The sequence below is a fragment of the Gopherus flavomarginatus genome, chromosome 9 (genome assembly GCF_025201925.1).
Source record: "Gopherus flavomarginatus isolate rGopFla2 chromosome 9, rGopFla2.mat.asm, whole genome shotgun sequence".
Lineage (NCBI taxonomy): Eukaryota > Metazoa > Chordata > Testudines > Testudinidae > Gopherus > Gopherus flavomarginatus.
In genome coordinates this window covers 32,392,810-32,408,785 of record NC_066625.1, presented here as the reverse complement: position 1 = coordinate 32,408,785, position 15,976 = coordinate 32,392,810, and the positions used below count along the sequence as shown (strand labels likewise).

Below are 15,976 nucleotides of genomic sequence, written 5' to 3'. Positions count from 1 at the left end.
CAGATTGCCTGTGGGATCTCTGCTTTGCTTCTGGTACTCTTTCTTGTAAGAATCCAAACAGTCCAGAGATACAAGAGCTTTCTTTGAATCATATGTATAGTTTCTTTACACAGAAAGCAAGCTGTCTCTCTACCCACATGGGGTTTTCCTTTGATGCCAAGTAGTGAGGAATGCACTTAGTCTTTTGACCTCCGACCATCATACATAATGGCTGTTTGCTTTGAAATTAGCATTTCACAAGACTTCTTTGATGGGTTATTTAGTTACAGAAGTATACACACTGTACATTTTTGCTGTTACATTATAACAGGACACAGACAAGTGAAAATAATGCAAGTTATATCCCATCAGTTTTCATGAAGTTTAAACACCACTCTTATACAAACACTTTGATCTGTACTAACACAAATGAATTGGCCTGTGGCCCTGATCTGACTTGGTGTGCCAGCATCACAAGAGGTTCTGTTTGTTTTACTTTCTTATTTTCAAGCAGGGTTTTAATCTTAGTTGGCTCCTATTCTCCCCTCCCTCCCCCCCGAGTCAGACACTCTATGGATTGTAGACAATTTACCCACATGATTCCACTGGTATAATTTTACCACTATAGCTATATGGGTATAACTCCCTTTTGTGAATGCTTTTATTCTGGAATAAGAGTGATTTTTTTCTGGTGTGGTTGATGTTGCTTTGAAAGCAGTATGTTTGTATGACCTTTGACCGCCTGTACAGGGTGAGTGGTAAGAGCTGTGCAGTCTGCTACCTGCAGTTTTCTGTATCTGTGGCTTTAGGCTTTCAACTGCATCAGACCTTGTGATTCAGCTGCCAGTGCTGGTGGCCTGTGCAGGGTGAGATGGGGTGGATAGCATGCAGTAGTAAATGGTTAGGGGAACATCACCTTTCAACCACACTCTCCCACAGCCCTGCTGGCCCTCACTCTGCTCTGGAGTGAGTCCTTGCCTTGTGCACATGAACAGAAATGGGCCCATGAAATATGGGAAAGTACTATGGCTCACTCACAAGGCAAACACAGAATTCATGTTCCAGCCAGGAAAGGCAGGAGGAGCTATTCTCCAGTGTGCTGTGAACAGTACATCTTCACTGAGGTCTGCGATGGAGTGGGATTTCCCACAAAAAGCTATGTCATTGGCCTTGGAGGAGGCTGAAGGAACTGCCTATTTCAGGAAAGATCCCCTCCTTCTTGACTCCAGTTCATAGTGCATGGGAGGCTGTACCTGCTAAACTGAGGTGGATTACACTGGTCTACAATTTTTGAGAAGTTGTCTGCTTCAGAGATAAAATGTGATATTTATTATGTATTTTGATGTGCTGAATTCAAATATGACAATTAAAACAACTGATTGGCTACTGTTTCTAAGATATTGAAGTTTTTACATTTTATGTCTATGTATATTGTGTAGATAGTAGAGTTTTAATCATAAATTGTAAACCTAGGTCTTTTCATGTGTTTATGGTTGCTTTACATGATAATATTCACCTGTCCTGTTTATGTAACACTTTAAAAATCAGCAAAAGGGTTATATAAATAAAATTTATTATGAAACAAAAGGCAAAAAACTAGTATGTACATAGTTTAGTCCTATTCAGTGTCTACTTGGCGCTTCTTGGCTTGTCTCTTGTATTCATTAAATGGAGCATCTCTTGTCACTGTCCAGCAATAGTCTGCAAGCATTGATGGGCTCCATTTGCCCTGATAGCCTGCCAGGAGATTCCACTGCTGTAGTCTGGAGCCCAACAGCTCTGCCTTACTCTTGGGGAGTTCCAAATCCCTGACAAGGTCATTCAGTTCACCTTGTGTTATGAGGTGTGGTTCAGAGGAGGAGGATGGGAGAAAATGTGGGTCCTGTGACATTGATGGTTCAGGACCAGAAGTTTCTTTCTCTTCCTCATCTGACTCAAGTGAGAGTGATTCTGGTGCATCAGGAACCGGCAGCCCTTCTCCGTGGGGTACTGGGCGTATAGCTGATGGAATGTTTGGATAATGCACAGTCCACTTTTTCTTCTTTGACACACCTTTCCCAACTGGAGGCACCATGCAGAAGTAACAATTGCTGGTATGATCTGTTGGCTCTCTCCAAATCATTGGCACTGCAAAAGGCATAGATTTCCTTTTCCTGTTCAACCACTGGCCAAGATTTGTTGCACAAGTGTTGCAGCATATGTGTGGGGCCCACCTCTTGTCCTGATCTCCAATTTTGCAGCCAAAATAAAGGTGATAGGCTTTCTTAACCATAGTGGTTAGACTGCGCTTTTGTGATGCAAAAGTCACTTCACCACAAACATAGCAGAAGTTATCTGCACTGTTCACACAAGTACGAGGCATCTCTGCTCACTTTGGCTAAACAGAAATGTGTCCCTTTGCAAAATCAAACACTGACAAATAAGAGAGCACGACAAATAAGAGAGCACGACACTTATGATTTCTAGAGCTGATATAGGGCAATTTGTTCAGCAGAGTGATGTAAGCTTTGTTATGATTGCATCATCCATGACTTCTAGGAATAACATGATGCAATTCATATCATGTATGACGCAATACCAGCTTCAGATTGTGTCATTCATTGTTTTGCCTAAAAAGCAAGTACTGTCCAAACCCAGTCATAGATTTATTCATAGATCCAGTCAAAGATGTATTTTAGTCACTTCTGGTTTAAATTGAGATCCCTTCCCTTTATAACTCACTTATCCTCTGCCATTCCCAAGTCAAGGGTTGTATATACTGACCCAATAGCATATCTTGAAAACTAGAGCCAATCAACAATTTTAAGCATCATTTTCGTTCTCAGTGACCCAGAATTAGTAAAGTTGGACTACATTTATTTCAGAAGCATTTTGGCTGTAGAGCAGTGTTATCCATTTGCTAGACTATGTCTATAATTAACCACTACTGCTGCACCGCTGTAGGACTTGAGTGCAGACACTATAGTGACAGGAGGGGTTTTCCCTTTGCTGTAATAAATCCACCTCCCGAAGAGGCAGGAACTAGGTAGATGGAAGAATGCTAATTCTCACTTTCTGTTCCAGATATAAAATGAGATGGAATGGCTAATCCATTGTCTGCAGCTATTGTCCTGGGCAGTTATCTCCTGTCTTCATAGGCCCTTTGGATGCAGACCCAAGAGTTTAGAGTCTTTGGGCTGGTCTACACCAGAAAATTAGACCCAGCTACAATAATATAAATAGAACATTTTGCAAGAGACAGAAGATGAGGGCATAAGGTCAGCACTGACACACACAAGCAATAGTGGAGAAACAATTCCACTGAATTATGCTGCTTTAGATGTTTGGTCAGGGTTCCCCTACATGAGGAAGGGAGATCATGATTCAGGTTTTCTGCCAGTAACCCTGGCAGGAAGTGACCATTTCCATGTCTTTGCCTGCCTGTTCAGTGCTCTATGTGCAATCAGGTTGGTGCTCCCAGGCCAGTTCCTACTGGATACTTATGCACACCACAAAAGCCACCAACATGGTCTCAGCAGAGAGGCCACGGACTGAATGGGCCACAAAACCTCAACTCTCTTCTCCCTCGCACAGTGGGTTCCCTACAGCCAGGAAAGGGGACTCAATGGTGGGGAAGGAGGAACATGCACTACCGTATCTATGTTAAGCTTGTTCTATGGAGAGATTACATCAGCCTCCAAGGCACCATCACCACACAATCATACCCATGAAAGAAGAGACTGGCTGGGACTGCAGAACTTTGTTTTGCTTTTTATTTGATTTCTTGCCTTAGACATACAAATATAAAATCCCATTCCAGAAAGTGCTATTGCAGATTGGATGATTTCAAGTACAATTACATTTATTAAATTATAAAAACAGGAAGCTTTAAAATTCATTATATAAAATAAAATTAAACCACAAATATTACAGCAAAAAAATCAAGTATTTAAATATTGGCATCTGCTCAAATTCTACCCGAGGTAATTGACAAAATATTTATTTCTCCCAGTAAAATTATACAAGATAATTCTTTTCCATCATAGTGTTGGGGGTGAAGAGGAATAAGACTAGCAAAATAATTACAGGGATTTATCCCCCTCACCCATCCCAAAGCTCAATGTGCTTCACAGCATTGAAAACTATATTAAAAAGGCATAAATTAGAGTATTATTGCTCCATCTAGTTAATATGCAGCATCAAAGCTGCAAATGCAGCATTCTATGTATGAAAGAGTTGCAAACAATGTATTACAATACTCTAAGGCCAAGTGCTCAGATTACAACTGAAGGGAAAGTGCTAAAAACTGGTGATTAAGTTATAGGAATCCCAGAGTGTTTGAAATCCTGCTCCAAGGCCGTACAAAACAAGAGCCTTGCTACAGGAAGTGAAAGGAACACTAAGACAGAAATCCAAGCCTATAGCAGAACAACAAAGGCCGGTGGATTTGGGACATTACATATCAATATAAAAATCCTGTCTTCATGTTGCTTGGAACAACTAAGAAGTCAGACTACCACAACACTTAGTGTTACTGCTCAGCATTCCATATAAATTCACATTACCTGTAGCACGGAGTGAAGAGATACAAGTGTTTCTAAACAGCCTGCAGCCATAACCATTTTTTTCCTTCCATCAGTGGCTTTTTCATCTAGGTACAATGAGTGTTATTTGCTAATCTGTATATCTGTTTGAAAAAATTAATTTGTAAAGAAATACGGCAACCAATGTGAAGTTCTCATCTCTGCTTCTACTCCAGGAGCAAGATGCAGGTCAAATCAGCTTGCAGGTCTTCCCCAGATTTACCTGCACCAAACCTAGTCCAGCCCCCCGAAGAGAGTTTGTTGGAACTTTAAGTTAGCTGGTGTCTAGATTAGTTGCTAGAGAAGGGTAAAGTTTGAGACTGTAAGCAGCTGGCAAAATGCTGGGCTACTTTTCAAAAGCCAAATAATCTTACCCAGAGAAAGTGCCCTTAATTAACAGCTCTTACTCACTTCCCTTCTCCCAACCACATGTTTTAAACAGAGTCTTTGCTGTCTTCCTCTGCAGCTGATCATCATGAAGGAAGGATCCTTGATGTCAAATAGCAGTCAGACTCCATATTGTATACAACACTCTACTCACATCAGACCTAAGTATGAAATAGTCAGCATCCCTGAGGGAAAAGCCAGAGGTCGCATATGTTGAACACCCACCAGGCCAGATGTTCAGGCACTGACCTCCTTTTGCGTGACACAAATTGCACACAAATAGTTGCAGTTGCAATTTTGCCCCTGCAGTTTAGTTTGCTGAGGTGTCTGATCCCCTGGTTGGTACGTGCACTTTGACATCGGCATGATCAGGGGAGTCCCTAGCTATTTTGGTGCCCTATGCAGCCCCCCGCGGTGGGGCTGTGTGGGCCCCAGGCCTCCATGGGGAAGACCGGGGGGGGGGCGGCCCCAGGGGGGCTGTGTGGGGCCCCGCTCCAGGCCTCCGCGGAGGGGGGGAAGGGGGATGGCCACCTCCTGCGGGAAGTGGAGTGACCCGGCCCCAGCCTGCTCTGCTCCCCTGGCTCCCAGACTTGGGGGGAGGGGGAAACTGCTCCCCAGCACTCGCTGGCAGTGTGGCTGGGAGCCAGGGGAGTGGAGCAGGCTGGGGCCAAGTTGCTCTACTTACCAGTGAGTGCAGACCCGACTGCTTCTGGAGTCCTCAGGGGAGTGGGGGTGGGGCAGGAAAGGGGCGGAACAGGGGCAGGGGCCCTGGGGAAGAGCTGGAGCAGGGGCTAGAGCAGCACGTAGCTGCGCAGGGCACCAGGAAATTTCCTGGTGCCCTACGCAGCTGTTACTTTGTGTATGGGTAAGGACGTCCCTGGGCATGATCTCAGCTGTGGATGCAAATAATTCAACCTGTGGAAAGGGAGGCCTAGTTAAGGCCAGGTTGAAAATTTGTCCTGCCATGTTCAACAAGACACAACTATCCAATACATGGGACATTACAGTCTCATTCTGCACGCTCTTCGTAAGACAGACCCCCTATCCAGGACTCATCTATGTTCTCTCAACTACTTACTCCAATCACAAGAACTGCTATAGCCGCCAAGGGCATTTAAACAAACTCCAGCAGCTGCTACCTGACACTTGATAGGAACAGGAGTGAAAACAGTAACCTGATCTGGGGTTTAGTTCTTCAGTGGCAGAATTTCCACATCAGTTATTATTCCCCTAATGCAAAGCAGGATGTGATGGACTCAAACCATTGAGCATATTATGCAGATGGAGAAAGGGGCAGCTAATTCTAGAACACATGGACACAGTGTGCCTCTATTTCCATAGTTTTGCTTTGGGATGGGCAGCTTCCCAGTAATGCCAAGATGAGAGAGACATGTCTTGCTGAAGGAGGCCACCAGCTCCAGCTCATGCACAGCTGGGGTAGTTGCCCTTTCCATGGCAAAGCGAGGTGAGACCACAAGAACTCCTAGTGGAAACAAAGCCAGGCACCATCCTGGAGTCCTCTGCGAGGAGTTGGCATCTGGAGAGGAGCTCTGGTGCCAGAGCCCTCACTATGGTAGGTAACAGTGAGCCCCAGACCAGCTGCCATGGCCAGAAGGGAATGGAGCTCTCATCTTTTTGGTGGCATGTGGATGCAGGCTATTCCTTTCTTTACAAAAAAAAACATTAGAAGCCTCTCCCTATCCCGTGGAAGGGTGTGGGGACTTGTCACCATTTTCCCCAGAGGCAGAGGCCCAGCCATTGTGCTGCCCTGGCTAGCCAACAAGTGCATTACTGAGTTCTGAGCATGCACAGGTGGCAGTTCTCACTCATCTGAAGAAGAGGGGCCCAAGCAAGTCCTCCATCCCACTGGCCTGTAGCCCTGCACGCCAGCCTGACTCAGGTCACCACATAGAGCTCCTCGCGGTCATTTTTGCATATCTGATAGCGACAGATGAGCTTCTGTGACCAGGCCCAGGGCTTCTTATGCTTGTCATGAGGTGGGAGTAGGAAAGCCACGCTGCTGGCCACCAGGATGTGCCAGATGCTGTGCGTGTAATAGTAGTTGTCATTGGTTTCCATGAATGCATACACTGAGATGGCAACGAAAGCCAAGGTGATCCCTGGAATGAGGTAGAAAACCCAGCGCTTCCATGAGGTGGGGTAGCAATGGCGGCGCTTCACTCCATGGTAGACCTAAAGGCACAATACCAGAGAAGGATTATAGCAGCACAGATCCACCTCTTCTATGGGGACCAGCAGACGCTCACACTGGTACCCGGGGATCCAGCCAGGAGGGGAACAAACTGATAACTAAGAGGTCTGCACCTCCCAGCAACAGAGGTCACCTGTACCATCTCAGTCCTGAGGAAGGACGCTTAGAGTCCGACCCAGCATGATGCAATGCCTGGCCCTGTCTATTTTGTATTCAAGGCCCCAAATACCTTTAGTTCATAGAACAACCAAGTTACACATTTAAACCAAGTCACGGTCGCTGTACCTTTAAAGGCCCAGAGCAAATATGTAGCCAGCAATCACAGTTTGGCCATGAGACGTGCCGGCGAGTTAGAGCTGCCAGAGCAGCTGGGCTGGGCCAAGATTGGAAACCTGGGAATTCCTCAGTTAACTTGTGGCAACAAGTTAAGGATCAGACAGAAGTTGAAAGCATCTAAGCCTTCCCCTTCACCAGGGTCAGTGCATCCCCAGGTCACCCTGATCTATGGGTGGAGGGGAGGCTGCCTGAGGCCTACTTATCGGGGCAGTCAGGGATCTCATCCCACTCAGTCACTGTGGCAGTTCTTCCCTGCTCCCACCTTGTTAAAAACATGTTTCTGAAAGCAGTAACAAATGGAGCACTGCCCCAGCCCAGCAGTCACTTACCCATGCCATGATCATGATGATGAGAGCAAAAAGACAGGGGCCCATCATGTTCCAAATCCCTCTGCGGTCCAGCTGCAGGGACATGGCAATTAACAGGGTCCCCAGCACAAAGAGAACCTAAGCAAGACGAAAGCACAACACTGACATCAGGAACGTACCTACCAGACTGCCTTGCACAGTTCTTTGCAGTGCACTGTAGTCACTTGGCTCCTGTGGGTGCCAATGTCCTAACTCAAACGCAGGGTCCCTGGAAGGGAGAATCCTGCAGAGAGGTTCCGGAATCTGGGTGGGATACAACAGTACAGCATAAAAAATGCCACCTGGACAGAAGGAAGCGCCACACTCGCCCTGCCAATGTGGCTTTGGAACAGCAGGTTCAGTGCTGAGCATGCTGTGATGCTGAGAAACTGGAGAGGGTCAGAGAAGAGCAACAGAAAAGCTCTTTGGGGCAGGGACGGTCTTGGTGTTGTGTGTTTACACAGTAGGCCCTGGCCCAGACTGGGCTCCCCAGTGCTTCCCCAACACAAATAGTCAGGAAGCTGCAGGAGATGAGTTCTAAGGAGAGATTACAGTTTGGCTCAGCGAGGGCGAATAAAGGAGATGTGTGATAGTCTAAAGCTAACTGAAGGGGGATGGCACAAAGGGGTTAGGGGGAACAGATCCAGTCGGGAGGGGAAGATTCGGCTGAATGTATTGCAGCAGCACACAGGTAGGCTGACCAGACATGAAGTGTGAAAAATCGGGATGGGGGTGAGGGGTAATAGGAGCCTATATAAGAAAAAGGCCCAAAAATTGGAACTGTCCCTATAAAACTGGGACATCTGGTCACCTACACACAGGCCCTAGTCAGGCTCTGGGTGCTGCACAAACAAAATATAACACAGGCTTTGCCCCAAAGAACTCGTTCTCCAATTTGACACATGGAGAAATGACACTGCCGAGGGGTTAAGTGGCCAGTAAGCCTGAGACACTGGGCCTGCCTGAGGTCCCAAGCCCCCTCAGCCCCATCTGCACCCAGCAGGGCGAAGGTGCTCTGGCTCTGTCAGGCCAAGTATCTCGCACCGGGCACGTAAAACCCTGGGCCACTTTGGAACATGCCTTGGCCCAGGTCACGCAGCCCGTCAGTGGCAGAGTCAGGACCAGAACCTAGTTCTCCTATCCCCCAACCCTTTGCTTTCACCACAGCCCAGCTTTGCGCTCTGGAGCTAGCAGGAAAAGAAATGGTTAAGAAGCCGGTCTCAGTCAGTTGTGACAAGCAACTTCCTGCATCGCAGGTCTCAGCCTCGACATTCCCCTGGGTTCTTCAGCTAAAACTGATCTCTGAAGGACCAGGGCAAGAGGAATTTTGCCCTCTCCCTACTTTGCTAGTTGAGTGGGTGTCAGGATAGGAATCACAATGGTCCAGGTGGGTCACTACCATTCACAGACTGCCCAGGGTTTGCAGTCCTAACTTAGCCACACATTCAGTTGGACATTCATTCGCCGAGTCACTGCTGCATGGAGAATTTGTTTGGAAGTGGACTTAAAATCCCTTCAGCCATTTTAGAAAAGTGTTTTTTTAAATAGATGAAAAAATGCCATTTTCCCACTTCAGAAGACAGACCCCAGGTCTGGTTCTTTGCTTGGAGAGGCCGGGTGGTTCCACCAACACGTGGGCTGGAGGGGTTAAACTGAGCAGGCATGTTGGCCTCTCCCAGTTGAGCGAGAAAGCAGGAAGTACTGAGCGCAGACCTGCCTAACCCTATCAGCCCTTTCCTTTCTGCAGGCTCACAATGAGGATATTTGAGAAATCAATCATTAGGCCCTGCCCTATTCAAATAAATGAGGCAATTCATCCCTCTCAGAGCTATTGCTTCAGGGTCTGCAGGGAGCCTGAGACCAGGGGCTGAGAGAGCGGTGAATTGCCCTATTCATCTCTAGGAGTTTGACTCAAACCAGCTCTGGAGGGCCCGATACTGGCACAGCTGAGGACTCTGTGTGGGGAAGGTCTCGTTTTCCACCGCCCCAGCACAGCTCTGCTTGGGTAGCACTGGCAGTGCCCTGACACAGACAGACTCCAGCCTGCCTCAGCCATGGTCAAGGAATGGGGAGGCCCAGTCTCCTCAAACAGAAGTAGCAGCTGTCCCCATTAGCCCAGCAAATGGCTCATGTGACACCCCCGCCATCCCAAGCAGGGTGGTAGGGCCATAGGGGACCAGCACCCTGAGTGGGGCTGTGCCAAGGGCCCTGGGTTGCCTTAACAGACATCAAGCCAAGTACCAAGAACATTCAGGGCTTTTACACGTATGAACATTTAGAATCCCAGGGGCTTTTACCACTGACACAGGTACAAGGGCGCAGAGCAGCACACAGCAGCGGGCATGGAGCCTGCAATACTAGTCAGCCTTTGGCAAGCCATGTGCTGCTATGTCACCCCTGGCCTGATCCAAAGCCCAGTGAAGTCACTGGAAACCTATCCACCAACTACAGCGGCCTTTGGCTTGGGCCTCAAGAGCACAGTAAACTTTGCTCACTTGGACCAGTTAGTTATGGAAATAGGGCGCTCTCAAAATCTCCTAGGAATTTAAATGCAAAAGGCCAAGCCCACAACACTGATACAGGGTGCGGGCTGCATGGCCCAGCGCTCAGGAAGCCAGGAAATACCAGTGTTACAGTTAACATGCCGCCGTAGTGCTTGTCTGTATTAAAAATGTTGCACTGGCTTTTAAACTAAACTGATCTTGTGAAACAGAATCCCTTTTCTATAGGGCAGGCCTTTGAATCATATGTACACATTACAGGAGAACCCTTCCTTGTGGGATAATGGGAATGGAGAGTCTACGGCTGTAGGAGACGGGTTGGACTGGCCAGTAGACTGAGGAATTAAGAGCAGAATAACAGCCGTTGTGCTGATCCTTGAGTGTTTCATGCTGCAGGGTGACTGGTGCTTTGTGCAGCGAATGCCCGTTACTCACGTATTTTAAGATTTTCTTCACTCGGGCCATACACAGGATAGTCACCCAAATGGCGACTACGGAGCCCAGGAAGTCGCAGTACTGCAGAGTGTCGTAATCCATGATGCACATCACAGCGACTCCTGGCTGGTCACACGCATGGTAGAACTAGAGGCAGGGAACAAGAAGAGCCAAGTGCAGCAGAAGGCTGACATGCTCGCATGGCCAAGCTCCTTTTTGGATGGAGTTGGTAGACAAATACAAAAGGCTTAGCCCTGGAGCTATGAGTACCTACAGGGAGGGTCTCCTGGTGCCTTGTTACAGGCATGGAGAGCATCTGCTTTTGAATTGCATTTGTTGGTCACAGGCCTGCCAGGGGCTGAGGGGGAGGAAACGCTGGTTTCTCAACAGACTCAGCAGCCCATCTGCAAGTACCTGGGACAGATCAGCCTCTCGTGACATCCCTGTTCATGTCCCCCAGAGATCTCGCCAAGGGTTCCCTGGCTGAGAGGGGAAAGGGAGCACCTGATGTTTCTAGTGTAAAAGAGCTGCAAAGCAAACAGGTTTTGAAGGCAGTGGCGGTTTTGCTCTGCAGTTCACCCATAGGGCCCAAGAATCAGGCGCGGGGGGGAGGGGGAAGGCTGGGCAATTTTGTTCTTTGGAGACTGCACTGTTTCAAGTCATAGTAGCAGCACCTCTCACCCTCATTCCCCTTCTGCAAACCTCCCTGCTGCCCTGCTCGGTCATGAATAATGCCTGCCCTTCGCCTCCTTGCAGAGATTCAGTTGCCTCGTTGGCTTGTTTGGTTCCCTGCACTCAGAGCAGGAGGAACTAGGAACAGCACTGGGTGTATTCCCCAGGGCTCCCATCCCGATCTGGAGTTGGGGAGTGGAGAGGCTGTTCTGGTACTAGACGTGTCATATTTTAGATATGAGCCCTTATGATCTCTCTCATGGGCTAAGTGGAAGGTCCAGGCTCCAGGCCACTATCCCAGCTAGCCAATGCAAAGTGTGAGCTGTCACTGAGTGCACTGTGGCTTTCCCCCCAGGCCTGCATGGTCCATGTCTGCCTCAGGCCCTACAGAGGGATGCACCCAGGCATAGAGAGAATCAATCTCACTGGGAGACAGGGTAATTAACACACTAGACAAGCACCTCAGCCCCGCACAGCTCTCCCAAGGTTCCCATTGATCAGGGTCCGGCTGGGATGCTAACATGACATTGGAAGGAGGCAGGGTGATGAGGATGTTTTTCATGCTAAGTTTCAGATGGAGCAGCAGCCCTGTCAGGTTCACCTGCATGGGCAGAAGGTTCACATGGGGCGGGGCACATGTGTTTTAATGGGTCTGTTCTCCATTGGAGGTGCCCAGCTGATGGCAGTGAGCGTACCAAGAACTGTGGGGGCTATAGGAAGACAGCATCCTCCTGCTAAGCCTCTCCCTCTCAGGTACAGAGAAGCAGGCTACAGGAACAGTCAATCTGAGGGTGGGGGGAAGTGGAGTGGCTATAGCCTCTGGGGAGGGCCCAACACCCCACACCAACTTGCTGCTGGGTGGTAGAGCGAACAGACATGACTTACCGTGGAGAAGAACATGGTGTAGGTGTAAACAGAAGCCTCCACCAGGTAGTAGTGATACAGAGCAATTGCAATGGCTGGCAGGAACATGAGGTTACTGAGCGTGAGCAAAAGGGTGGCCAGATTCTGTGAGCCAACAGACTGGGCTTTAGTGTTATCAGTGCAGCTCCATCCACCCCAACCTGGCACACAGCAGAGAGAGGTTACAATGGCATGTCTCCAGGGCTTCCATAACATGCCAACAGCTGTCCAAGGATTCCCTAGCAAAGGCGCACACAACCCTTCCCCACATGTGACAAATTCCACATCCCTCTCAATCTCCTCTCTCCATATCCTGTGGGTGACCAAATGCACTTGCTGCATTAGCCATCTGCCTATTCCCCTGCTCCTGCAACCCCAGGCTCTGTTGCAGCAGCTCAGCTTGGCAGGGAATGGGGCAGACTGCACCTTTGGGAAGGATTCCTGTGCTGGGGTCACAGTGATTCCAATAGGCAATGTGCATCGGCTGGTCAAATCCACAGTAACAAGATACAAATGGACACTACACCCCTTCCTGCTCCTGGTGCTTAGCCAAGAGTCCCAGGTAACACGGCTCCAACTGCCCATCTGAAACCTTCAGCCAGTTACACTCCTGCTCTCAGCACACAGTGATATACCAGCCCTGGGAGGGGTGCGGTCTTCATTTTACACTGGCACTGGCCCAGACCCCAAAGCCTGGGGAACATCCCAGCAGAGCCTAACCCTTATTTTGGAGAGGTTTCCGTACTGCTCCTGTATAGTGGGGGTTAGCGGGGATGGCTGTTAATGAGCTGCACTGGGTCTGTCAATCCCTTCTGGAGGTCAGGGCTCTCTCCATCTCCAGGGTGACTCACAACAGGCATTCCCCACTTGCTACGCTATTTTTCAGACACAGTGATCAGTGGCTTGGGGCATGATGCCCTCCAGTGGGTGAGGGCTCAAAAGGGGAGATTCCTGCAAAGCGAGAGAACCAGGATTGAAAACCAGTGCCACAGTTTACAGAGGAGGCTACATTCTCACTCTAGGGCCACATGGCTGCAGCCAGACAACCAGGAAGCAACTGGCTGGAATTGGAAGACAGCCAGGATTTTGGGGCAAATTTCACCTCTGTGTCTGTGAAGAGCTTACGATTTTCTCAAGTTTGTCCAAAGCTGGAAGGATATGTTAAGTAATTACTGTGAAACCCCAGACTGCAGTGGGTTTGCCAGGCACTTGCTCTAAGCCATTGAGAGTCCCAGGTCCAGGCGTGCAGGTTAGTTTTGATTGGATGCCAATTCTGTTGATTGACTGGATGGGTGTCGCTCTCCAGAACAGGTTTGTAGGGTGAATATTCAGTTAGGAATTGCAGAGCTCATGCCAACACTCTCCAGTATTCATCGGCCCTGCTAGGCCACTCATGGAAAGGTCCAAGAAGTGCAAAATGCTGGGTTTGATGTGCCTGCATGTTTTCAGAAAAGACTTGGAGGGGTTCTCCCAGCTCTGCAATTTAGGAGGAAATTCTAGAAGCCCATCTGTGAATTCTAAGTGCTGACCTCAACATAATACAATGAATAGTGGAGGTTAGGTAGGACCTAACCATGTCTCAGGAACTGGGCTAAGGTCTACAGGGACATGGCTCTATCCCATCCACACTGTAACTCTTAGACATGTTGCGAGAGTCTGGGACCAGGCACCCACTGATGGCTACATGGGGCCTAACACATGCAGGCAACCAGCCAAGTCATCCTGCATCTTCCTTGGGCTATTTTCTATCTGATACAGACTCGTGGCTCGCAAGGCCAAGAAACATGTAGGAGCTCTTTGTGATCACTTCATTCCTAAGGGTAAGAGGCCTTTGTCTCACTGCCAGTAGCCTGGCCCAGGAGTGCCTGCATTGCTGTCCTTTAGTGATGCCACTGGAAGATCACAGTCTTGGAGCTACTTTCATAAGGAAGGGGAAGTTGGGTCCAGAGCAGCAAGCGCTGCAGCCAGGGTGCCCTTCCCCAGGTGTTCCAAGCTGGAGGTGGCTGTGGCCACTGCAGGTGGGCTATTGCAGTGCTGCTCACTAGCACGGGGGTCTCTGAGCATCGCCTGTGCAGGGGCTGCATGGGTGCTGTGGTTTCACCCTGCACTCTCCAACTCTGGGAGCCCCTGGACTCCATTGCCTCACATCAGAGTCCCTACACAGGAGAGGGGAAGTTCTGCCTCAGGGTGGACATGCAGGCCTGCCAGAGGCTAGCCCAGGCTCCGGAGAGAGAGGGGACTCACCAGCTTTACAGCTGCAGCCTGCATAGAGGTAGCCATGTCTTCTCAGAAGACCGCACTGTCCATATGTCCCACAGTCGTCGAAGCAGGGGGTGAGGTATATGGAGACGGTCACTTTGGCTTTCACTTTGTTACATTCCCTGCAGCCAGAGGAGATTTGACTGTCAGATGAGCCTGAATGTGCAGAGGCACCTGCTGCTGACAGAAAGCACTTTGATCCCCTTCCCTGGGTAACCGAGGGCTAGCACACAGCTTGGAGCCCCTCTCTGCACTGGGGCAAGGAGATTCTGGGGCTGATGTCACCCTGGCAGTCCCCCCATTCAGTGTGCTGGGCTCCCTGTGCTGCGCTGCCAATGACCTGATCTCCACCAGTAGACTTGCTCCTCTCCAGGGGCTGGAGGAATGCTGCGGACAGCGGGCACCTCTCTGGGGAACCAACCCTTCCTCTGCTGCATGCTATGGAGCAGCCATAACGGTACCAACGTGGGGTGCCAAGGCCTCCAGAGCCTCATGGACCACAGTGATAAATGGGTGTGGGGAGCATGTTTGCAGAGGCTCCTCAGAACTAGGCTTTGCTGTTGGCCAGAGAGAAGGACCTGGCTGGGACACTGATTGCTGAATGGGGCTGAAGGGAGTTGATGAGGGCACAGGAGATAGACTGGTGAGCTGGCTGTATAGCAAAGGCACATGAGCTAGGTAGGGAGAATGCTACCCCAGGGTGATGGGCTCAGCTGCCTGGCTCCCATCCTGTCCATCTGGGTAGAGCGATTGCTTCCCATTAACCCATTTCCCTTCACCACCTGCAGCCCCCATCTCTTCAGTCTCATCCACTGCGGGATCAGCACCAGATCAGGTAAATTTATACCAGAGAAGTGAAGCAGTTGCATGTCCTGTGCAGATAGAGTTCATCTGGCCCAAGAAAGCCACTGGACACTCTGAGGTCCACAGTCCTACCAGCTGGAAGAATTAGTGCTCAGGGGCTGGGAGATGAGTTACCACTGAGGTGAAGCAGCACAGCCAGCCAACTGGACAGGCCTCACAGAGCACTGTGAGCCACCCTGGGCCAGAGTTTATTTGATGGTGATTGGATATTCCTGGCCTGCAGCTGCACTGTCCAACTCTCAGTGAAGAGACAGTGACTTCAGCCTCTGCAGGTATCAAACGCCAGAGAAATGCTCTCAACCTAAGGCTGCAGAGGCCTCTGCGGAGCTGTAGGACAGCAGTTTTACTTTCATTTATAGCAGGGCCGTTTGCAGCACCTGTCAGGTAAAAGCCAGTCTCCATGGCCACTGGGCAGGCAAGAATGCAAGCCAGCACCAGCCTCCACCACTGCTTCCTCCAGGTGAGAGCAAAGGGTCTTCGTGCCAGTAATGCTGCCCCACGGCAGATCGCTAGGCAGCA

General features: G+C 49.4%; 1 protein-coding gene across 8 annotated transcripts in view; it reads right to left on the bottom strand.

Moving 5' to 3' along the window:
• Positions 1-3,716: 3,716 nt before the first annotated feature.
• PGAP6 (post-GPI attachment to proteins 6) overlaps positions 3,717-15,976 on the bottom strand; it is a 52,694-nt gene continuing 40,434 nt past the window's right edge. For 7 of the 8 annotated variants that reach the window (XM_050968188.1, XM_050968195.1, XM_050968194.1 and 4 more), the window contains 5 exons: positions 14,579-14,715; positions 12,317-12,495; positions 10,760-10,906; positions 7,806-7,922; positions 3,717-7,121 (listed from right to left, as the gene is read on the bottom strand). In XM_050968188.1, the coding sequence (XP_050824145.1) occupies positions 6,825-7,121; positions 7,806-7,922; positions 10,760-10,906; positions 12,317-12,495; positions 14,579-14,715 (877 nt within the window). In that variant the 3' untranslated portion in view covers positions 3,717-6,824. Of the gene's footprint in view, positions 7,122-7,805; positions 7,923-8,093; positions 8,361-10,759; positions 10,907-12,316; positions 12,496-14,578; positions 14,716-15,976 lie in introns of those variants that run through there. The other variant, XM_050968196.1, reaches the window with a different exon arrangement.